A 26,625-nucleotide genomic window follows, 5' to 3' on the forward strand; every position below is an offset into this window, starting at 1 on the left:
GCGGGAATACAACTCGGGTACAGTCTCAAGGTGCCTGAACCACGTGACTTTTTCGGCTATGTGTGGGACAATCGGATGTAAACAAAACGTCGCTTCAGGTAACGTTTTTGATAAGTTCTTCATTATTTCAAAACCATTTTCAAAAAAAAAAAAAACGAGTGCCCGGTCATTGTCAAAAGACACAACTTTGGTAAGTTTGCGCTAAATTAAATAAGTAATTTTTCCAAAAAGTGCAACCAGGTGCTTGAAAACGCACGAAGTGAAATGCTATGTGTAGTATATTTTTTATTCGATCAACAAAAACGTTGATTACAATGTTGTCGAGGGTTTAAAAAATAGGGCGGACATTGTAATTCTTCATAGAGAAGCTACATACATTGTATGTTTGCGCAAATACATCTAATTGGGATTGGGTATGACATTAACTTCAATAATATTTAAAGTCTGTCTGAATAACAAAAGTTGGTCAATAAACATTGGTGGTAGTGTTTTGCGCGCCTTAAATATGATACTCCTACGTTCATGTTACTCAAAATTATCATGATTGTCGATAACTTATATTCATATTTTGTTTACTTTTAGAATGCCATTTGTTTGCGAACAGTGTGGCAGAGAGGTCAAAACACGGTCGGGGATCTCCTAACACAAAGTCACCCACGCACGGACAGAAAAATAGTTCCGTTGGGCAAACTTTTTCTTGTTTGTTTCTATAAAATTGATTGTTACAAAATGTTGAATTTTCAGTGAATTGTTACTGCCAACTAATGCACTTGTTTAATACACAAAATTGTAAGGATTGATTGTGCAAGATGTCATGTGAATATTATTGCAACAAAACTACAAAAAGTGTTAGTTGTGTGTTTTTTAGCAGGAATGTTTAGGCATTTTTGACTGTAACGTTAAGTGTTAGTTGTGTGTTTTTTAGCAGGAATGTGTAGGCATTTTTGACTGTAACGATAGTTATTAAATAAGCATAAAGAGATCATATAGCATTTTTAAACAAATAGACACTAGGATCAATAACATTTTTTTTCTGGAAAATCATGTATTTGTATCTAAATCCTATTGAGCTATCTGATATATCACGCATGTTTTTTTTTAAGTTTAACAGTTTATTTCATTTGTATTTTGTTCTTTTCAGGGAGATTAAAGTATTTTTGGAAGCACCTTCAAGAGACGAACTGATATCTTGATCAATGAAATGTTGTCATATACAAACATGTATAGTAAATATTCCAAAGTTTAAATGACTGTTTGTTTCATTACCAGATGGTGCAAGTATTGCAGGGAAAGAAAACAATCAAAGTAAACATTATATAAAAATTTGACATTTCAACAAATTGAACAACATTATATGATTTAATGTTAATTACTTGGTGCAGTGGTAACAAGATCTTGCAGCGCCCTTTCATGACCGGGGCGAATGAGTATTTTTATTAAACATCTCCAACTATTTTCAGTTATTCAGATTTCATTTGAATTTGAGTAAATGAAGTATTGATGCAATTCAATATGTTTGTTGGTATAATAACCCCCACAAGTCACGACGTTTTGGCGATGATCATTTGTTATGACTTAATTGGAGCATTCATATGTTTGAATAGCAAGATTTGCAAATTCATAAATTGACTGATTACAATTTCTTTGTGAATACTAATGTACTTCTTTATGTATTTGGTGCTTTAATTTCTATTGTTAAATTTGCATGCTAGTTATAAAGTAATGTTATTATTAATGACGTGTTAGTTTTGATATACTAAAGATATTCATATGGAGATAATAATGGAATAGACCACAAACAAGCATTATGGATTCGAAGATGTTCATATGGAGATGATATTGGAATAGACCACAAACAAGCATCATTGGATTTAAATTGTTATTTTTTATGAAACACCTGTTTTATTTACACACATAATCAGATTTAATATTCATCTAATCAATTTTAGTAATAACATAGAAACAAAACCCATAAATATTCACACATATCAATACACACACTTGCTTATGCAAAAATACATGTTAAATGGTATGTTTGCACAGGGACCTATACATAGGTCCTTGGTTTGCATAGTTAGTTGAAATAGCTTTCCATAAACATCACAGAATGAAGCGGGGTCCCTGTCTCTGCCACTGTGGTTTTGATAATTAACTTGCCACATATCACCTTCCGTGTGGTTTGATGGTGTTTATGTAGTTCTTACACAGCTTCGAACCTCAAAAGCGTTACAGATCTTTCGACTAATCCTTTTCAAGTCTGAAAAACAATAGAAGTAAAACCCATTTTAAAGCATGTGCTCTTATTTTCTTTGTCATTTATTAAAAAATGGACCAAATTCAATAATCAGGCAGAAATATCAATCATTATATTTATTTAAAGACAATAAGTAAAACAAAGAAATAATATATTTCAACATAACATGTATGCTTTTATAAGAATTATGTTCAGTTAAACATAAATTGTTTAATCATTACACGATTACTTCAGTATTCAATAATGTAACATTTGGTTAATTTGATATATTTTCAGGACAGATCTTGTATACCACACATAGCATTTAAAAAATGTGTTCCACACATAGCAGTTTAACATTAATATACACACACTCCGAATTAGATGTATTTGCGCAAACATACAATGTAAGTAGCTTATCTCTGAAGAATAACAATGTCCGCCCTATTTTTTAAACCCTCGACAATATTATAATCAATGTTTTTGTTGATTGGACAAAAAATATACCACACATAGCATTTCACTTTATGTGTTTTCAAACACGCGGTTGCACTTTTTGGGAAAAATACTTAATTAATTTTGCGCAAACTTAACAAAGTTGTGTCTTTTTACAATGACCGGGCACTCGTCATTGTTTTTTTTTGAAAATGGGTTTGAAATAATGAAGAAATAATGAAAAACGTTACCTGAAGCGACGTTTTGTTTACATCCGATTGTCCCACACATAGCCGAAAAAGTCACGCGGTTCAGGCACCTTGGTCTAATATCGACCGGATAGGTTTAAGTATATTTACCGTACCCGGGGTACATGTAAGTAGAACCCGAGTCGACAATAACCAATCGATCCATATTACTGTATATCCGTTAACGTACACATCTAGAACCTGTGCATTTGTCCAACTATTACGGAACTTACTTTTCACGTTCGTCCTCTAGTAGTCGGTACAGTTTTGGGTATTGAGACTGATGCATATTGATATCGGCTCGAATCTCAACTTGACCGCTGAAACGAACAGATGGATTTTCTAGTCTTAAAAAAAGAATTTAGAGTTTCATTGTGTTCTATTTTTAGACAAATTTTAAGTATGTTTTTGGCCTGGGGCGAAGCCCTAAGGCCATAGCAATGAAACAAATTTCTGAGACAGTCAGAATTGGCTGGCTGCCAAAACCCACGAATGAATGAATTCCCAAAAGTCCGATTTACCACTTGGCGGTAATTCATGCGCTATCAAAGAAGTTCTTCGCAGATCTCAATAACCCGCCTTGTAAATACAGAACATCACTACATAACATGACAGTGTTTTACAACGTGTAAAAACATAGTATTTAAGCAAAATTGTTATGCATTGTCTACGACATAGTTTTTATTATTGTTTGCATATTCATGCGAGAATAAGTTCCTCACTTGACGGTCTAGGCCGAAAAGATACGAGTGTCTACGGAGACAGTAAGAATACTTTTTTTCTGATATATTTTTTGGAGACATAACATTTGGTATTTATAAACATATTTTAAGATATTGTCTTTTATTTTGCGTTAACGAGACATTCAAGAAAAAAAGAAAATGAAAAAAAAACACAATAAATATTCATGATAATTCTCGGAAATATACGAAGTTACCGGATATGATATTTCACTGCGCAGATCGAGCGCGCAAATTGAGCGAAAAAAGTTCTACGTGAGACAACGTACACAATCTGTACACCGTTCTTTATCAGGGTAAAGTCCCAGTCTCAACATGATTCCGGCGGAGCCCCTTGCGTGATCCGGTATCTACCGGGCTGAACCGTGGCTCTACCGGGATGAACCGGGGCTCCATCGGGGACGATCGGGATGCACCGGGGAAAACCGGGGCTCTCCGGGAAGTATTAAAATCTTTAATACCTCCGCGATGAACCGGGAGTCACCGGGAAGGACCGGCAACGACCGGCGCGGCACCGGGAACAACCGGGATGGCACAGGAAACAACCGGGACGGCACCGTAGCTCCACCGGGACCCATACAGACCCCGGCAGAGCTACGGCAACGCCCCGGTGAATGCCGTTAGAGTCCCGGTATAGCTACGGTATATAAGAAAATAGGCGCTCTGCCGGAACGCCACCGGCATTCACCGGGGCTCCGCCGGGGCATTACCGGCGACGACCGGGGTAAAACCGGGGAGTTGCCGTAGCTCTGCCGGGGTCAGATGCCGGTATAGACACGGTGAGTGCCGGCGGTGTTACGGTATAGCGGGTCTCTGCCGGCTTTCATCGGGGCACTACCGGCGACAATCGGGACTATGCCGGGACGCTGCTGGCTTTCACCGGGGTACTACCGGCGACAACCGGGGCTCTGCCGGTGCTTCACGGGTATAAACCGTAGCCAGTCCGGGTAGACCGGGACTCTTCCGGGCTGTTGACCGACTTCAACCGGGGCGGCACCGGGAAATAGTGTGACTGCGTAAAACAAATGCTACGAATCATCCCGGTCCTCGCCGGTGAACCGGCGTTAGCAAACCGGGATGGACCGGGGCTCTACCGGCAAAAGTGAGACTTGGGCTTAAGTGGATTTTCTTTTGTTTACACATTACAAAGGAAGTATGAGTGTTTTCCTGATCTGTTAATTATGTAATAGAAAGCTTTTTTAGGCTATTGAACGTGATTTATTTGACGCCAACAATAACAGTTTTTTGCCGCCATGTTGTTGTTGTTGTATATTTTCACCGCCTATGTAGGCGAACCTCTACCAGATCTGTAGAGTTGAACAAAAGGTTATGGTTCCCACAACCAGTATCGTATTGTTCTCCACCGTATATGAACACTGTAGTATATACACAACTATTGTCTTGTCTTACAGTCTCTGAGCTTCTGCACTCAACCGCTAGGGTCAACCCGTATAAATTCGGACAAAGGTAGAAATTCAGACAAAACATCGTAAATGCATTTAATGTCACACTAAACCTAGCCCCAGGCCTTCAGCGCCTACAGCGCTTTGAATTAATAACTAGTCATTATATAAACACGTTCAGTGAATCAAATGATGGCAATAGACAAAACACACCCGTAAAACGAACCACAATCCGTACAAGAACAACGGAACATATTGTTGTGTTGCCTGATTTGCTAGAGCCTTAATGAAATATTTCACAACATTAGTTCTATAACGAGAACTATTTCTCGAATACTTGATAGGTTTGCTGCAAAATAGCTTATAGAAAGTAACAATGCTGTAAAGTAGAATATCTTTGTACAATGAATATTACCTTAAATTGTGTTTAGTAGAAATAAGTCAGGCTTAAACACGAGCTAGACATACAATGATTTCACACATTAAAGCGAAATGGCGTCAATGGACTGCGCGTGTTTGCTTGATCACACAGTGCGCAAATACATATGAGTACGCCACATGCGATGGTATGTTATAATCACATTCGTACATTTACCTGACAATAAAGTAAATGTTTTGAACGGTGTCACCCTGTCGAACTAGCACCGATTCATACGGAAACGTCTCTTTGTACATAGCCATCGCTAGTTGCTTCCGGTACTTAGGAATCCACGAGGAAAACATGTCGTTGTGCTTGATAAAGAACTGCTTTTCCTCGAACTCCGCCGCGAGGACATCTCGGACCGCTCGATTGTAGAGGGCCCGATCGACCACGAGCAAGTCCGTTTCCTCTTCGGCAATAATCGTAGCCGTACGTACGGCGTCGTCGGAAACGAGCGCCACTTCGCCGAACGGAAATCCAGATCCTGTGTGTTAAATCAAGTCTTTTTTTAACTAATCAGAGCATAATTAGACAATAGTTAATCAAATACAATTTATAAAGAGGTTCGAATTTGCGTGCTAACGGACCCACTTCATTTTGTACTGGTAGTCATGTTTAATGAATGTATTCAACAAATTTATCTATTTTGTAGACAGACTTTGCAAAGTTTGTATACAGCACAAAACACCTAACTCTGTGCACTCCAAAGTAAGTCAATTTAGATTGTAGAACGTATATCACTTGAACACTTCACATTTTTCCACTAGTGCATACTTATACAAAACTCTTCCTGACTGTGTCCACTCACCAAGACTTGTGACAAAGTTGCCCAATTTGCTCCGGTCCAGATTTCCTTCACTGTCAAGGCTACCGATGACGTCATATGCAGACTGCTCGTCGCTGCTTCCGGTCCCCTCTCTGTCCTTGTTGATGATGAATATGGAGATCTTACCCGCCAGAATAATGTAGAAACTGTGCAATTGTGGAAAGATTATTATATGTGTCTTGTTCTGTGAAAAATGGGCAAAATGCATGTGCGTTAAAGGGGCCTTTTCACAGATTTTGGCATTTTTTAACTTATTCATTAAATGTTTTATATCGATAAATGTAAACATTGGATCGTAAAAGCTCCAGTAAAAAATCAAGAATAAAATTAAAAAAAGGAAAAGAACATTGCCCGGACCAGGTTTCGAACCAGTGACCCCTGGAGTCCTGCCAGAGTCCTGAAGTAAAAACGCTTTAACCTACTGAGCTATTCCGCCAAGTACACATACTTGACGTATTTTATACGTTATATAAGCAATCTTCGTAGTTTCACAAAATTTGACGACAAAAACAGAACTCTCCAAATTATTCAATCGTTTCGCGTTGCAACGCTTTATAACTTTTAGGTTTTAAAATCGTCAAAAGATGCATATAATGGCTATATTAGACCATGGTAAATGTCCAGTATTACTGTTTCCTCACAAATATCATAACTAAAACGAAAATTTGCGAATCTGAAAAAACTTTTTTCAATTTTGTCAATTTACCAAAGCGTGAAAAGATCTCTTTAAGTGTCATCCCAAATTAGCCTGTGCAGTCCGCACAGGCTAATCAGGGACGACACTTTCCGCTTTAATGGTATTTTTCGTTTTAAGGAAGTCCCTTTTTACCGAAAATCTAGTTTAAGTGGAAAGTGTCGTCCCTGATTAGCCTGTGCGGACTGTGCGGACTGCACAGGCTAATCTAGGACGACACTTTACGCATATGCCTTATGCCCAGTTTTCTCAGAACACGACTCATATAAACACATTGATACATAACACAGGTATTCATAGCTAATATGTACAGCTGAAAGTCTTAAATACAAAAGGAAAACAACAACAACAACAACATTTATACGTGGAATCGTTGAATTAGTGTGCACAGAGCATAATGTGAGTTAGGATATAGCTTAAGTGGAATTTAAGGGGAGGGGGAGGACATTTTCATGTGTTTTCACCGCCCTGTTTGACTGTGTTGCTCTTCCGTTTGTATGCGCTATCCCCTTATAATATGTCCTACTCTTTTGTTCCTTTTTCATTTCCATTTTCTTATAAATTTATCGTGATTTATTGGTTGTGTACGATCCGGCAGAAAGTATCATAAAGAGATACTTGATATTAACATAAACATATTTTAAATTAAGAACATTCCTCATGGAATTTAGGATAAATACATTATTGAATATAAGTACTTAAGATGAACAGAACATATCAGTCACTTTCAACTTTGAACTTTTACCATCATAGGATTTTCCCGAAACGCAAGTTACATGTACATACCAGTCGCCAATCTCCCCCTGACGGATGATGACGTCATCTATTTGGAACTTTCCTACGCTGCAGTTCCGTACTATGTCCTTCAAGCATTCTGGAATTAAGAACATAAAAAACATTGAATGGTTAAATGTAAATAAGTACAATAATGCTAAACAAAGTTTCAAAGATCGAATAAGTTGATCTAAACATTAGCACTATCATGCTGAGTACAATTTCTAGCATTTTGACGGTGCTTGAATATTGTACACGTTTGTAAAGACAATGCATTAAGCAAACTACACTAATGTCAATATCGTTCAAATTGACAATGAAAGAAAGGTTAAGATAAAAGAAAAACAACATCGCCAAACACTTCGTATCACCGGATAAAGAGGCTGCATAAACTCACTGTGTTTTATGACAAAAAAAAAAATAGTTATAAAAAAAGAAATACTATATTATGCTGTTTTCCTTGCCCTTGTTATACATTAGAATATGCTAAAACGCATATTAAAAATGGTGACATATAAATACACAGTACAAAAGAGGTCAACCTCATTTAAATGGTAGCACATGTTTAACTTATTGCATGTTCATCAAATCACGAGATTTATGTTTCGCAAATGTGTGGAGATAATATAATTATTTACGCTCACATTTATATCTCTTCTATTTCTTTATTCATCCTTATGTGAAAGTTATGCACCAAAAATTTCGGACATTGAACTGTTAAAAGAAATAAAATGGCAAGCATATAATGTGCTCTGTTGACAGATCTTAAAAATTTTCATCAAAGAAAGATACACATCGAATTTGTTTTGAACATTCATCTTGAAGGTTATTAATCGCACACCAAAGAAGAGTTTCTTTGATGAAAAAAAATCTAAATATCGCAACTGAAGCAACAAAAACTGGTTTATAAGCATTTGATACTTGACTTGAAATTAACTATTGGGATTGTATGCAGTTTGGAATATTCAGACACACAATAAGATCATTTACTACATAGGGCATGCTGATTAACTCTTCCGTTATGTATACGTAATAAAGGCGTCCAGCATAAACATACACACATACGTACCTACCTTCGTACCTACCTTCATACCTTACCTTCGAACCTACCTCCATACCTTACCTTCGTACCTAACATCATACCTACCTTCGTACCTACTTTCATACCTACCTTCGTACCTACTTTCATACCTACCTTCGTACCTACCTTCGTACCTACTTTCATACCTACCTTCGTACCTACCATCATACCTACCTTCGTACCTACCCTCGTACCTACCATCATACCTACCTTCGTACCTACCATCATACCTACCTTCATACCTACTTTCATACATTACCTTCGTACCTACTTTCATACCTACCTTCGTACCTACCATCATACCTACCTTCGTACCTACCATCATACCTACCTTCGTACCTACCTTCGTACCTACCATCATACCTACTTTCATACCTACCTTCATACCTACCATCATACATTACCTTCGTACCTACCTTCGTACCTACCTTCGTACCTAACATCATACCTACTTTCATACCTACCTTCGTACCTACCATCATACATTACCTTCGTACCTACCTTCATACCTACCTTCGTACCTACCATCATACCTACTTTCATACCTACCTTCGTACCTACCATCATACATTACCTTCGTACCTACCTTCATACATTACCTTCGTACCTACCTTCATACCTACCTTCGTACCTAACATCATACCTACCTTCGTACCTACCTTCATACATTACCTTCGTACCTACTTTCATACCTACCTTCGTACCTACCATCATACATTACCTTCGTACCTACCTTCATACCTTACCTTCGTACCTACCTTCATACCTTACCTTCGTACCTACTTTCATACCTTACCTTCGTACCTACCTTCATACATTACCTTCGTACCTACCTTCATACCTACCTTCATACCTACCTTCATACCTACCTTCATACCTACCTTCATACCTACCTTCATACCTACCTTCATACCTACCTTCGTACCTACTTTCATACCTTACCTTCGTACCTACCTTCATACCTACCTTCATACCTACCTTCGTACCTACCTCCATACATTACCTTCGTACCTACCTTCATACATTACCTTCGTACCTACTTTCATACCTACCTTCGTACCTACCATCATACCTACCTTCGTACCTACCATCATACATTACCTTCGTACCTACCTTCATACCTACCTTCGTACCTACCTTCATACATTACCTTCGTACCTACCTTCATACATTACCTTCGTACCTACCTTCATACATTACCTTCGTACCTACTTTTATACCTACCTTCGTACCTACCTTCATACCTACCTTCGTACCTACCATCATACCTACCTTCGTACCTACCTTCATACCTACCTTCATACCTACCTTCGTACCTACCTTCATACCTTACCTTCGTACCTACCTTCATACATTACCTTCGTACCTACTTTCATACCTACCATCATACCTACCTTCGTACCTACCTTCATACCTACCTTCATACCTACCTTCGTACCTACCTTCATACCTACCTTCATACCTACCTTCGTACCTACCTTCATACCTACCTTCGTACCTACCTTCATACCTTACCTTCGTACCTACCTTCATACATTACCTTCGTACCTACCATCATACATTACCTTCGTACCTACCTTCATACCTTACCTTCGTACCTACCTTCATACATTACCTTCGTACCTACCTTCATACCTTACCTTCGTACCTACCTTCATACATTACCTTCGTACCTACCTTCATACCTTACCTTCGTACCTACTTTCATACCTACCTTCGTACCTACCTTCATACCTACCTTCGTACCTACTTTCATACCTACCTTCGTACCTACCTTCATACCTACCTTCGTACCTACTTTCATACCTACCTTCGTACCTACTTTCATACATTACCTTCATACCTACCTTCATACATTACCTTCGTACCTACCTTCATACCTTACCTTCGTACCTACTTTCATACCTACCTTCATACCTACCTTCATACATTACCTTCGTACCTACCTTCATACCTACCTTCATACCTACCTTCATACATTACCTTCGTACCTACCTTCATACCTTACCTTCGTACCTACTTTCATACCTACCTTCATACCTACCTTCATACCTACCTTCGTACCTACCTTCATACCTACCTTCGTACCTACCTTCATACCTACCTTCATACCTACCTTCATACTTACCTTCGTACCTACCTTCATACCTTCCTTCGTACCTACCTTCATACATTACCTTCGTACCTACCTTCATACATTACCTTCGTACCTACTTTCATACATTACCTTCGTACCTACCTTCATACATTACCTTCGTACCTACCATCATACCTACCTTCGTACCTACCATCATACCTACCTTCGTACCTACCATCATACATTACCTTCGTACCTACCTTCATGCCTACCTTCATACCTACCTTCATACATTACCTTCGTACCTACCCTCATACCTACCTTCGTACCTACTTTCATACCTACCTTCGTACCTACTTTCATACCTACCTTCGTACCTACCCTCGTACCTACCTTCATACCTACTTTCATACCTACCTTCGTACCTAACATCATACCTACTTTCATACCTACCATCATACCTACCTTCGTACCTACCATCATACCTACCTTCGTACCTACTTTCATACCTACCTTCGTACCTACCATCATACCTACTTTCATACCTACCATCATACCTACCTTCGTACCTACCTTCATACCTACCTTCATACCTACCTTCATACCTACCTTCATACCTACCTTCATACCTACCTTCATACCTACCTTCATACCTACCTTCATACCTACCTACGTACCTACCTTCATACCTACCTTCATACCTACCTTCATACCTACCTTCGTACCTACCTTCATACCTACCTACGTACCTACCTTCATACCTACCTTCGTACCTACCATCATACCTACTTTCAAACCTACCCTCGTACCTACCATCATACCTACCTTCGTACCTACCATCATACATTACCTTCGTACCTAACATCATACCTACCTTCGTACCTAACATCATACCTACCTTCATACCTACCATCATACCTACCTTCATACCTACTTTCATACCTACTTTCATACCTACCTTCGTACCTAACATCATACCTACCTTCATACCTACCATCATACCTACCTTCATACCTACTTTCATACCTACTTTCATACCTACTTTCGTACCTACCATCATACCTACTTTCATACCTACCTTCGTACCTACCTTCATACCTACCTTCGTACCTACTTTCATACATTACCTTCGTACCTACTTTCATACCTACCATCATACCTACCTTCGTACCTACCTTCATACCTACCTTCGTACCTACCTCCATACATTACCTTCGTACCTACCTTCATACCTACCTTCGTACCTACCTTCATACATTACCTTCGTACCTACCTTCATACATTACCTTCGTACCTACCTTCATACCTACCTTCGTACCTACCTTCATACATTACCTTCGTACCTACCTTCATACATTACCTTCGTACCTACCTTCATACCTACCTTCGTACCTACTTTCATACATTACCTTCGTACCTACTTTCATACCTACCATCATACCTACCTTCGTACCTACCTTCATACATTACCTTCGTACCTACCCTCGTACCTACCTTCGTACCTACCCTCGTACCTACCATCATACCTACCCTCGTACCTACCATCATACCTACCTTCGTACCTACCTTCATACATTACCTTCGTACCTACCTTCATACCTACCTTCGTACCTACCTCCATACATTACCTTCGTACCTACCTTCATACCTACCTTCGTACCTACCTTCATACATTACCTTCGTACCTACCTTCATACCTACCTTCGTACCTACCTTCATACATTACCTTCGTACCTACCTTCATACCTACCTTCGTACCTACCTTCATACCTACCTTCGTACCTACCCTCGTACCTACCATCATACCTACCCTCGTACCTACCATCATACCTACTTTCATACATTACCTTCGTACCTACTTTCATACATTACCTTCGTACCTACCTTCATACATTACCTTCGTACCTACTTTCATACCTACCTTCGTACCTACCTTCATACATTACCTTCGTACCTACCTTCATACCTTACCTTCGTACCTACCTTCATACATTACCATCATACCTACCTTCATACATTACCTTCGTACCTACTTTCATACATTACCTTCGTACCTACCTTCATACATTACCTTCGTACCTACTTTCATACCTACCTTCGTACCTACCTTCATATATACCTTCGTACCTACCTTCATACCTTACCTTCGTACCTACCTTCATACCTACCTTCGTACCTACTTTCATACCTACCTTCGTACCTACCTTCATACATTACCTTCGTACCTACCTTCATACCTTACCTTCGTACCTACCTTCATACCTACCTTCGTACCTACCTTCATACCTACCTTCGTACCTACTTTCATACCTACCTTCGTACCTACTTTCATACATTACCTTCGTACCTACCTTCATACATTACCTTCGTACCTACTTTCATACATTACCTTCGTACCTACCTTCATACCTACCTTCGTACCTACTTTCATACCTACCTTCGTACCTACTTTCATACATTACCTTCGTACCTACCTTCATACCTACCTTCGTACCTACTTTCATACCTACCTTCGTACCTACTTTCATACATTACCTTCGTACCTACCTTCATACCTACCTTCGTACCTACTTTCATACATTTCCTTCGTACCTACCTTCATACCTACCTTCGTACCTACCTTCATACCTACCTTCGTACCTACCTTCATACATTACCTTCGTACCTACTTTCATACCTACCTTCGTACCTACCTTCATACATTACCTTCGTACCTACCATCATACATTACCTTCGTACCTACCTTCGTACCTACCTTCGTACCTAACATCATACCTACTTTCATACCTACCTTCGTACCTACCATCATACATTACCTTCGTACCTACCTTCATACCTACCTTCGTACCTACCATCATACCTACTTTCATACCTACCTTCGTACCTACCATCATACATTACCTTCGTACCTACCTTCATACATTACCTTCGTACCTACCTTCATACCTACCTTCGTACCTAACATCATACCTATCTTCGTACCTACCATCATACCTACCTTCGTACCTACTTTCATACCTACCTTCGTACCTACTTTCATACCTACCTTCGTACCTACCATCATACATTACCTTCGTACCTACCTTCATACCTTACCTTCGTACCTACCTTCATACCTTACCTTCGTACCTACCTCCATACATTACCTTCGTACCTACCTTCATACCCTACCTTCGTACCTACCTTCATACCTACCTTCGTACCTACTTTCATACCTACCTTCGTACCTAACATCATACCTACCTTCGTACCTACCCTCGTACCTACCTTCGTACCTACCTTCGTACTACGAGCCTACGTACCTAGGTAAGCACCTACTAACGTACCTACCTACGAGCGTATGAACCTATGTACGCACGTACGTAATTACCTACCTACGTACCTACCTACGTACCTGCCTACGTACCTGCCTACGTATCTCACTTCAAACCAATGCACTTAAGTGCGTACCTACGTAATTACCTACCTACGTGATACCTACGAGCCAATGCACCTAGGTACGTATCTGCGTAACGACCTACTGACGCATATACCTACGTACTTGACTACGTACATACGTACCTACCTATCCTACGTACCTACCTTCATACCTATCTGTCTACCCTCCAACTAGCCGCTGCATTTTGAACACATTGCAAATAATTACAAGAGCCTTTGCTAATACGGAAAACTGGAAACCAAGAATTTCAGTGCCGAAATTACGCAAGGATGTTGGACAACCGTCATTAGGGTTAAAGTTATTGACTTCATCGATTAAGTGTTTCCACAATTGTTTACTGACGTTTTGTGTTCATGTTACTATGTAACTTCGGTACTGACTTATTGAGGTTTCAGATTTCGATTTTATTATGGTTATTTTTCCATGTAAGCCTGTCTGCACAAGATGATCCTATTGTGACGTGATTAACTATACGCGTCATGTTTGTAGACGATAAACGTATTGACAATGGTAATTCCATGTGTAATAATCTTTCATTTAAAATCAACAGTGTTTTTCAATACACCCACCGGTGCTGCCTACCAGTGCTATTTACGTACACTTAATGAAAGCTCTTACACCAACACACGGTTGATGTTCGATTACAAGCGCCTTTGTCAATACGGAAGTCTGAACACCAATTGTGAGAGCGCCGGAATTCCGGAAGGAAGTTTGACAAAGGTTATTATGTTTATAGCCATCGACTTTATCGAATAAATGTACTTCCCCATCGTTAATTGTCGAAAGTGTAGCCATGTACCTATACAACTTCTGTACAGACATATTGAAGTTTAGAAACATGTTATTCTCAAGGCTTTTATGCCAATAAATGATTTATCTGGTTATTTTTCTTATGAATGACTGTAATGGGTATTACGCCCATAAATGATTGTAATGTGTATTACACCCATAAATGATTGTAATGGGTATTACGCTCATAAATAACTCTTAGGGTATTACAACCATTCATGATTGTAATGGGTATTACACCCATAAATGATTGTAATGGGTATTCTGCCCATACATGACTGTAATACGTATTACGCCCATAAATGATTGTAATGGGTATTACGCTCTTAAAAAACTCTATGGGTATTACGCCCATAAATGATTGTAATGGGCATTACGCCCATAAATGATTATTATGGGTGTTACACCCAAAAATTATTTGAATTGGTATAACACTCATAACAGAATGTAAGGGTACTACGCAAATAAATGACTGTATTTGGTATTTCTCCAAAAAATGATTTAATTTATACGCCCATACATTACTGTAATGGGTATTACGCCAATAAATGTTTGTTACTATGGGTGTAATACCAATAATGCGGCGTCTCATCTGGGTCTGCGCTGTTTGCTTAAATGAATTTCTTTATGGAATATTCTAAATATAGAAATAAATATACTTGACACCCCTTATTTTGGAAATAAATTGATCCAATTTAGAAGGATGGGAGAGTCCACTGGGCATAAATGGGTTAAAACATAATAAATGTAAAGTAATGAGCCGCGTTCTTGGAAAACCGGCCTTAGTGCATGTGCGTAAATTATCGTCCAACATAAACATGTGCGGATGGTACACGCTAATCTGGGCCTACACTTTTCGCACTTGTATAAAGGCAGATTTTCCTAACGCGAGTCTCATATATTAAAACACATAAGATGTAAAGTATTGATGAGCATTCGTATGCATGTCTTTGTTTTCTACTCCATGATGACAAATAAGGCACATGAAGCTTTATCGAACTCGTTCGTTGTCTTATTTTTTTACACAGTGCAACTGCAGTCGCTGAAAACCCGATTAAGCATTGCGGTAGATACCATATTTTTATTGCAATATGGACTAATCATATATGACATGTTTAATGGGTTTTCTAATCCATTTGGACAATTTGTTTACGCTGGTGTGAGACAAATTTCATCAATCAATTCATAGCTAAGAAATATCTAATCACACCACGAGAAAAACACGTGAACTGTGAAAAATTTTAAGAACGGAAAACGAACGATGCGCCATTTTGACAGATCTTTACATTCTTCAAAGCCAAAAACAAATCGAATTCAATTAACCAAGAGAGTTGTCTGCCCCAAAGGTCGTGTGAAAGCAATTGTCAAATGAGATGTAAATCTTTCGAATGCATCAAAATAAACTGGTGTATCAATATGCGCGAAGTAGAATTTATGTACTAGTATTCGTAATGTGTCTTACCTGCTATTTTATATTAATTGTATATAGTTTACAAGTAAATCAGTGACTACTCAGAAGAACAATGCCTATTGTTTACAAGTAAATCAGTGACTACTCAGAAGAACAATGCCTATTTAGACCGTTAATATTGATGAACCGACGACCTGTTTTATCACGTGTCGGAAATCAGTGGGGCCGCGAGAATCGACGGGAACTCAAAATAACACGTATTTGTGTTCATTGATGGATCTTTAGCGTGTATGTCTTTATTTGCCTAGTACATTTATGCTGTGTCTTACTGTCGTTTTGGTAAATAAAAGCCCACAATCTATACTAAGGTTTATGCTCTTCTGGTGCAGCCGAACTTGTCTGAGTATATATCTGAGAAAAAGCAGTAAATTTCTCTTAAACTAACTGTAATATAGGCTCTTATTTACAGAAAAATGAGTAATTATAAATCCCTGATATAACGGAATTTCTATATTTGAGCAGCGTTGTTATAATCCACTCATCACACCAGTGCGGCGTGCAGATGTTTAAACAATTACTTAAGGTTTGGTAAATATGTGCTTAATTCACACGGTTTACATTGGCTTTTCCAATAAGCGTTGGTTGTTTAACAGGCACTATCAAATATTATGACTGCGTTCGATCCTTAATTGAATTTACGAATTAAAGCCCCCCCCCCCCCTCAACATACGAAAACTCTCGGATGCGGAAAAAAACTACACCTAAATAGATACTCGTTTGCTGCTGCTGCTGCTGATGCTGCTGATACTGCTGCTGCTGATGATGCTGCTGCTGACGATGATGATTAAACTGTTGATGATGATAATAATGATGATGATGACGATGACGACGATGATGACGATGCTGATGATGATTATGATAATGCCGATACATTACTGCATGACTGCACTAGTTAATGCGACAATACATGACTGCAATAGTTACTTTGCTAAAACATAATTGTAATGGTCATTGTTCACATAAATCACCTAGAAAAACAACATGTGGTAAAATGTTGATTGCATATGAGGAACATTGGGTCAAGGCTTAGCGTCAATGTTATTTGTAGCAAATACATAAAACATAAGTTTAATCTAAATATAAATATGACAACATAAAATGTTTGATAAAACATCAATACACTTTTCAAATACCGTATGATTCAAACATTTAATTGTGTTACACTAGTAAGATTGATCGTAAGAAACAGTGCGCTTTAATTAAAAGATTCACTTTGATTGCATTCGTTAGCGACCATTCACCTATCGCCGACATATGTTCAACATGATTGCCCACATTTAACAGCGTTTGATACCCAGGTTTCACTAGTAAGCCGAACAAATATAAGAAAATGTGATCCGGAACATGAACACAAAGGATGTTGTTGAACGGCGTTCACTGTTCTGTCCAGGGGCGGATCAAGGATTTCTGGTTAGGGTGGGGGGATGAGATATTAAAAGATTTGCTGAGGGTCCAGGGAAAAGCACTGCTAGGGAGTGCAGGGGGCGAAGCCCCCCCCCCCTCCCCCCGTAAGCTCCAAGATTTTAGTGATTTTGAAGCCTTATATACCTTCATCAAAGTACCTCCTTATAATGCCAACAATTCATAGTTTAACGTTTAGGGGGTCCGGGGGGAGGTGGCGAAGCCCCCCCCCCCGGAAGCTCAACAATGTTTGTGATTTTAAAGGCTTTGACAAGTTTAAAAATTCGATTTAAATCTAGTTAAGTGTGAAACATCAAATGAATTGACTTTACTTCGGCGATTTTAGGGACGGGGGGCGTACGCCGCTACCGCCCCCCCCCCCGAAACCGCCTATGCTGTGAATCAATGAACGCGTCAGATGACATTTTGTATGTCATAGATATCAATGCTCCGATATCAATTCATGTTAAACAATGATATTCCTTGGTATTCCATGGTATTAACAGACACGCAATGATTCCAATTGGTTTGCCTAATAATAAAATATTAAGGCATATTGTGATCGTATTATAAAATGACAATTTTTATTACAATAATGCTCTCTGTTCTTTGCATGTGCGGTCGGATGGTAGCTTTATTACCGGTATATTATATTATATTATATTATATTTATATAAACTTGCATCACCAGAAGATGCGAACACAGCGGGTCAGTTTGATGACACCTTTAAAAAGAAAAAAGTTAAATATTTGTAAAAGATATTATTAGTATAATGTCTTTCCTGAGCACGAAGTTTCTGTTTCGCAAAAAAGAGGAAATAATCGAATGATGAACGATCAGATTTGAAGTTGTTCTATTTCTCTATTCATCCCTTAGTGAGATTTATTCATCGATCACTTTGAACCATGGACTGTGCAATTTTTCAAAGAAAAATTAATAAGCGAAGTGTTGTGTAAACAGGTCTTCGCAGTCATCAAAGAAAGACATTAACCAAATTTGTTTTGACCATTCATCTTGAAAATTTATCTGTCGCACACCAAAGATGAACGGCTTCCTTTTGGGAAAAATAACGCACACACCATGTGAGAAGCGGCTAATGTTGAGACTGCACCAACTAAACCTGAGGTCTAGGCATCCTAGTTGTGTTTTAAAGCGGGTATATACGATCTTGTCAAATATTTATTAATTAATATAAAAGGTGTAAAAAACTTATTATACATATATTTCAATATAAACTAAAATAAAAGTTAAGAAGAACATGTGTCGAAAAATGCTAAATAAGCCAGATATTTAATTCTGATATCGAAAAAGGCTGTACAGCCGAATTCGCCAGCATGTATATCATGCATGTACGATGTGAATCTAAATTTAGTTTAACGGTTCATTTGAAATTCCTGCAGCGATATCGATTCATACGACACACGAACACTTACTAAAAAGACGAATGCATCGGTTATTGTAGGAAAATAATTACGAATTATCTTCGTCACAATCGGCTCGGGGCGCTAATTTGTATTTGCTGCATTTTATGAAATTCGTCTTAAATGTATCATTTTTCTTGCATATTGTGTGTTATTATAACATATTTGTATCATTATTTTACAATTCAGCACATATAAAAATCGTATATACCCGCTTTAAATGCGTTATGATGATAGTGCTGTAACGATAGTTTATTGTATACGGTCACACGCACCGTTAATTGCAATAAACATCTCACCTCTTGCCCTCACTAAGAATATGCAAAAAATATTAAAACGAGTAAACCACTCAAATGACTGATTCCCCGAAAATTCCATGTTTTTAAATGTAGCAACTTATAATAAGCATAACATAAGTTTAACATGTGCTGTTTTAAATTGTAAGGAAAAATGCATTCAGGTTGAGTGTTTTAAGCAGAAAAGAAAACTTGCAACACTGTGTCTACGGAATCATAAGAAAAACATATATGATGAATATAGTATAACTTCCCTTTGACGTACTTTAAAATGACAGAATCTCTTAAAATAGGTTTTCCCTATTAGAAAAGCGTAATATTAAAGACCCCTGTCAAATAACCTTTTAACCCTTAAAAATGATCGATATCGTTTTCTTCATTGTGAGCATGATTTTTCTATGCTTATTAAAATTGAAGCTTAAAATAAGAATCTAACATTAAAATACTTTCGCAAAGTTGTAGCCTACCTTATTTATGCCTAGCGTCTAGAAAAAAGACCTTGGCAAACAGCGTAGAACCACATGAGACGCCGCATGAACGGCGTCTCATCAGGGTCTGCGCTGTTTGCTTTAAGGAATTCCTGTATGAAATATTCTAAATATAAAAAATGAATATACTAGACATCCCTAATTTTGGAAATAAATTGATCCAATTTTGAAGGATGGGAGAGTCCACTAGGCAAAAATGGGTTAACATGAGAGCCTATCATTTAAAAACTTAAGTTCAACACCTCTTGTTTAAGCTGAGAAACACGTACATGTTTTCATTCATGTTATATATCTGTGTTTGTAATTGGTATACTCTATCGTCAAATAGGCAAAATATTTATAATCTCTCTAGCCGAGGAACTAAAATCTCTGATCAAGTGTTTGTTTGAAATATAACTAAAAGTAATAAAACAATCCACAAAAATGCGGAGTACAACGTTTATATAAAACTTCTCTATAAACGTCAATGACACATTGGCGCTATATTTGTTCATACGGTGTAAGAGTGGATACCAGTTTTTCAAGCATTAAGGCACAAACCACGAACATGAAGACTATAATATCATAACCTTTCAACACAGAAACAAAAACAACTCTTGAATATGATAAAATCTGGCTGTATTGCATTTTTTGAAGAATACTCAACGTTACTAAATGACATGCATCAAGGGCCTTGGAAGGAAATGCCCAACCACAAATGTGTACACCCCAAAAACTATTCATTGACGTATGTTCAAACATTGGCATTTTTGCGTCAAAGATGACTTCAATATTTTCATACTTAGTCTTTGTAAAATACTAATGAAGACAGCCAGTTTTAAACAATCACATATGTGAACAGTACGGTGTGAGGTCATACAATAATTATTCTCACAATAAGCTAAATCGTATTCCATCATACTCGTCTGTAAGCTTCTTTCCGCTAACACCTATTTTTACAAAAAGGCTAAAGGTTTTGGTTTTGCTGATTAAATTAATTTTATCATTAGAAATAGTTTGTCGAAATTATTTTATGACGACTCAAACTGTTTATAATAATATTTAAACAAAATATGTATACATGGCCATGTCGTTACCATATTGTAAGTACATGGCGCTCCTTTTGTGAAATAATGAATGCAATGATGCTTGTCAAGGATGACGATTTCAGATTTAGAATTATTAATCATTAACACAATTTACAAAGGTTTTATTAACTTGCCGATCATCTTAAAAAAATTCTCCGAGATAATAACGCACATTTATTTCACTCGTTTTCTTGTTCTCTATTATTACCTCTGAAATAAAGTTCGATTATAAATCAAAAGCAGCAAATACTTCAATGGATATTCTTCATTATTGACTCACAATTTTTTAAGAATATAAAAGAACTTGTGACTTTTGCGACATAATAGGCCATCCTGCCTCTAGATATCTCTATATGTGCTAGAACAGACGTCTAAAGACATCCAGACATCCCTCTGGAGATTCAATACATAGAGACGTCTAGACGTATTACGAAATAACCGGACTGACGTTGTTCGCTTTTGTCGTCCTCGATAAGCTTGTGCGCATTGCACAGGCTAATCAGTGTGCACATGCTAATCTTATTTGACGTGCATTAAGCCCCGTTTTCCCTGAAAACAGCCAATATGTACAGATTTCAATGATAAACACTAGACTGGCCAATTTCGTCTTACAAGCTGGTATATACACTTACTGCTAGAGCAAAAACATTTGTCGTCTGCTGCAGACAGGCAGCGGTAATCGTCCCTAGCAGAGTGAGTTGCGGTTCTTACCGTAGCTAAGGCTTCTAAGCACATACTGATTTGCAAAACATGCTCTGTAAATTAAGTCGGCCGCTAACCCGACCAACTAAAAATGAACTGTTAAACTAAATTTAGATTCACATCACATGATTTACATGCTGCCGAATTCGACTGTACATACATTTTCTACTTCAGAATTAAATATCTAGCTTATTTCGCATGTTTCGACAAATGTTGTTCTTAACTTTTACACATTTTATATAAATTAATAAATGTTTGCCAAATTCGTATAATCTCGCTTTAAGACTTTTGGTATCATTGGGAACTGACATGTGTAGGCATTTTACAACGGAACTCTTTGGCTTTCAAAATTGCAGCGGAAATTCGTGTATCGTTATGCAGATAGTTCATTAAAAGCCTTGTATTTTAAACTAATTTTTATAACTATGTGTTTGTTTGTTTTCGTGAAAACGGATATACTTTTTTGGAAAAACAACAAGAACTAAATTAAAAAACCTATCTTTAAAATGTACAAATTCAACGCATTACCGTGTGCAATGGTCAGATTTTTACTTTAAGAATTTAATTGTTAATAGCTTTAATAGTAATTTACATATAAGACACTCTCTATTTAGCATATGCATGTAAAATGAAATCATTATTGTTTAATGTACAGCCTTTTAGAATTGGAGCCGGCTTTTATTTATTTTCTGTCTCTATTGTCAGTTTTTATGGTAAGTATCAAATGTTATCAGTAAGTGACGTGTTTGTTAGAATAAGCAACACATTGATCTGCGAGACACTTGTTTCCGATTTAACCAAATGACATAAAGATTGAGTACGCTAAATTATCATGTAAGTAATAAACATTTGTTTTTAACATGATGCCAGCGAGTAAAAGTCTACATTGAACCTCTCTTGCCGAGGTAATTAAAGTTTAAGTAAACTATTATTTAAAGTCACAGTCCACATTTGCCGTCAGTATAAAGTGACTTGTGGGACTGATTTAGCATGTTAAAAATGGCACCTGAATGTAATGGTACATGTTCGTGATGACGATTAAGGGATAAAAGTTATTTATAAAAAAACAAGTCGTCTTTTTTTAATCAGTCGCCGTTTGTAACGACTTTAATAAAACGAGCCTCTTGTTAAAAAGAAGTATCCGTGTGAATGAAGTCTTAAAAACTAGAGTAATGGCATTAATCAGTATTTCGTATGTATATTCGACTTGACTAGCTATCATATTTATAGCGGGAGCTGTAATTTTGTATTTCCGCTAAGATAAGTCTTAGCTAGTTCGGTCAAGATATAAAACAAATATTAATACGAAATTAAAGCTAATTACTATCGTGCTGATTTGGCTAGTAAGTGAGTGGCATTTAAGAGTAATACAATTAATACAGGGCATAACGCGGCGAAAAATACCTGTCTAGGCATCGAGGTTGCCATCTTGTTTGTCAGGAGATTAACTCGCTGCCTAGATTTATTTGTTTCAATCTTTTGTTTCAAACAAACAGTGATCACATAAATAGTGATACAGTCATTAAAATTTTGCAAACTTTTCGATGAGATAACAACATTGAATAAAATAATCTAGGCAACCTATAACTTGACGTATTATTGGTGTGATTGAACGTTGCCCGGTGATTGTTTCTTTAGAGTAAGGCATGCGTGAAAAACTTAGATGCGCCCCGGTGTTTTAATGAATAACAATATCAGCCAAACATCATCCGCGACTAGATGTAATGACATGTGAATGTCCGCGTATTAATTTGTTGGTTTATTGAATTGTTATTGAACTGACAAATATGATATTCAATGACACTTCAATGCTATTGAGACCCGTTTTGATCGAAGTGCAGGGTCGTAAATTATATTTATGCCTATGACAACATTTTAATGTCAATGAGTACAAAAGAAATGCTCTGGAGAATTGAAATACAATACGAATGTCAGTTTGTTCATGTTACAAAAGCGTTCGATTTTTTTCATCTCATAAATTGCTTTGTTTTAATAGTAGAGGTATTGAAACGTGTATTTTTATTTTGTTGTATTTTTGTTACACCCACTGTTTTAGGAAAAGCGTTTATATGTCCTGAATAGAATAAAATGTTGACAAAAACAGCACGGCCTTTAAGTTAATAAAACCCGTAAATCTACAAGTAAGATACAGACAACGATATATTCCTGTTACAGTTTGTCATCTTTGACACTTGAGTTTAACATGTTCAGCAAGTCAATAAATGTAAAACTCCTACATGTCTTCGGCTGTTAATGTATCAGGGCGTCTCAATAAGCTAGAGTGATTTATGAACGTATTTACAGATAGCATTGTAGACGTGCGGTATTAAATAATTAATGTATCAAGCCCAAGAGTAATAAATAAGTTATAAAATGTTAATTCAAGATTTATTGCTCTTTATTATAAAGTGGCAGACTTTTCCTACCGAATATCGGTTTTAAAGAATCACACACATGTGATTTTTGACGCTGTCTCATTTTTAAGTGACTAAATGCATATTGGTTTAAAATAACATTACTACTCAAAATCAACGAAAATTTCGTACAATTTTCTGTTAAATAAACTTAACCAATTTAAATTAGTGTTCCTTATGGCAATTGCCGAAGTTTCAACGCCATATATGGTCTGGTAAAATAGATGTTTGTAGATACAAAATGATCGTTTTTATTATAGTTTTGCACATTTAATCCCATTTTAATTTCCCGCAACGATATCTATTCATACGACACATGAACACTAACATGGTGTTCGTGTGTCGTATGAATAGATATATTCGCGGGATATTAAAATGGAATTAATTGTGTCTCAGATAAATAAAACGAGCATTTTGTATCTACACAAATCTATGTACATGTAATATTACCACATCTATGTACCAGTGAAATTGTGGCTATTGCTATAAGGAACACTGATTGCTTAGGTATTAACTTTTTTATACGAAAAACTTTACGAAATTTTCGTTAATTTTGAGCGTTATAGAGGCATAACAATAATTAAAAATGTCATGTCGTTTAAAAATAATATACTGTTTCAAATCTTTGATCTGGGTGAAATAGTTTTCAAAATTGTATAACACACATAATTCTCTGTAATACTCTTAAGTGAAATGCTTAATAATTAACAAATAAAGGTCACGAATTAAACTAATAATATCATACAATTATTCCGATCAATACAACAACCTTTCAAAATCGTATGATACAATGGTTTCATTGAATTGATACTCTCCAGTACTTGTTCTTTGTCATGCAGGTTATAGCGATGTTTATTGATTGATTTCTTTTGATTTATTACAACAGCGACAATTCGCTTAAATGAGTACTGTGTAATACTGCATTCCATATTCAGCAGCTTTTCCTCTTGACTTATGACTAGTAATCCAAACCTATGGCAGCAATCGATTTGATGGCATTGAATGGTACGGTCTATGGTGGAAATGTAACTGAGTATTTGCTTAGTCGATCCACGCATCAGATTGTATGTTTTCAATATAGCTATGTCACATTATTTGCTCCAAATTAGAGGTCACATAGATAAATAAGACGAAGAAGCAAACATATATGTGTCGTGTTCTGAGAAAAATGCGCTTAATGCATGGGCGAAAAGTGTCGTCCCAGATTAGCCTGTTCAGTTCGCACAGGATTATCAGGGACGACACTTGCCGCTTTTATGGTATTTTTAGTTTAGTTTCACGGAAGTCACTCCTACCGAAAATCAAGTTTAGGCGTAAAGGTCACCGTGGTGTAATGGATATGGTGTCAGCCTAGCGACCGGGAGGTCACGGGTTCGATCTCACGGTGGGGGCGTTCTTCACATCTTCCACAAAGACACAAAGTACTGGTTCTAGGCACAAAACGGACTTGAGAGAGTTTCAATAAAGTAGTAAGAACTTTTAATGCAATCGAACTTAAATAAATAGATATAAACCAAATAAGGACAACGTATCACGCCAAGTACATACACGTACAGGAAAAATACGTACATATTGAATATATTTTTCCTTTTAAGTTATATATTAATTTTGACAGTATTTTAAGTTTAGAATTCATACACATTGCATCACACCAAAGTTGTATAATACTTGTTGTACAGCTTTTTTCGAGTCTTTATATCATGTGTCGTGATGTAAAATATAGTAAGTTCAAAAGGTTACGTACATAAATACAAGCAGGCACGTTTCTTAGATAAAGAATACAATTACTTCGCATGATTATCTCATACATTTTTATACATTTATGAATATTTTGTATCACTTCGACGACACAAACTACTTTCAATCCATTACTACTAAAATCAAATTTGCAGTATCATCGGTGTGTGGAATATTGCCCCGGGATTCAAAAGTACATGTAATTTCCAGGCATGCGTGACAAGCCTAGATGTACCACTGTGTTACAAGAAATTCACATTTGCCAAACACCATGTACGATAAGATGTAATGATATGTTAATGCGGAGCCATTACTTTGTTGGTTTATTGATTCGTTATTGACCTAACAAATCTGATGTTTACTTGGACAATAATTATGTCTTTGTAAGAATCAATCCGTTGTGTTTGGTCGTAGTGTAGCGTACTTAAATTATGCAAAGACGTTTTTTTGTGGCGATGTTAACATCA

General features: G+C 37.1%; 1 protein-coding gene across 1 annotated transcript in view; it reads right to left on the reverse strand.

The window, feature by feature from the left end:
* Positions 1-26,625, reverse strand: part of LOC127840150 (uncharacterized) — a 51,686-nt gene that overhangs the window by 17,684 nt on the left and 7,377 nt on the right. Inside the window, exons 2-5 of the mRNA XM_052368631.1 lie at positions 7,787-7,874; positions 6,289-6,452; positions 5,655-5,964; positions 3,150-3,236 (exon numbers count right to left, since the gene is read on the reverse strand). Coding sequence (XP_052224591.1) covers positions 3,150-3,236; positions 5,655-5,964; positions 6,289-6,452; positions 7,787-7,874 — 649 coding nt within the window. The remainder of the gene's footprint in view (positions 1-3,149; positions 3,237-5,654; positions 5,965-6,288; positions 6,453-7,786; positions 7,875-26,625) is intronic.

Source organism: Dreissena polymorpha, chromosome 7 (assembly GCF_020536995.1).
Source record: "Dreissena polymorpha isolate Duluth1 chromosome 7, UMN_Dpol_1.0, whole genome shotgun sequence".
Classification (NCBI taxonomy): Eukaryota; Metazoa; Mollusca; class Bivalvia; order Myida; family Dreissenidae; genus Dreissena; species Dreissena polymorpha.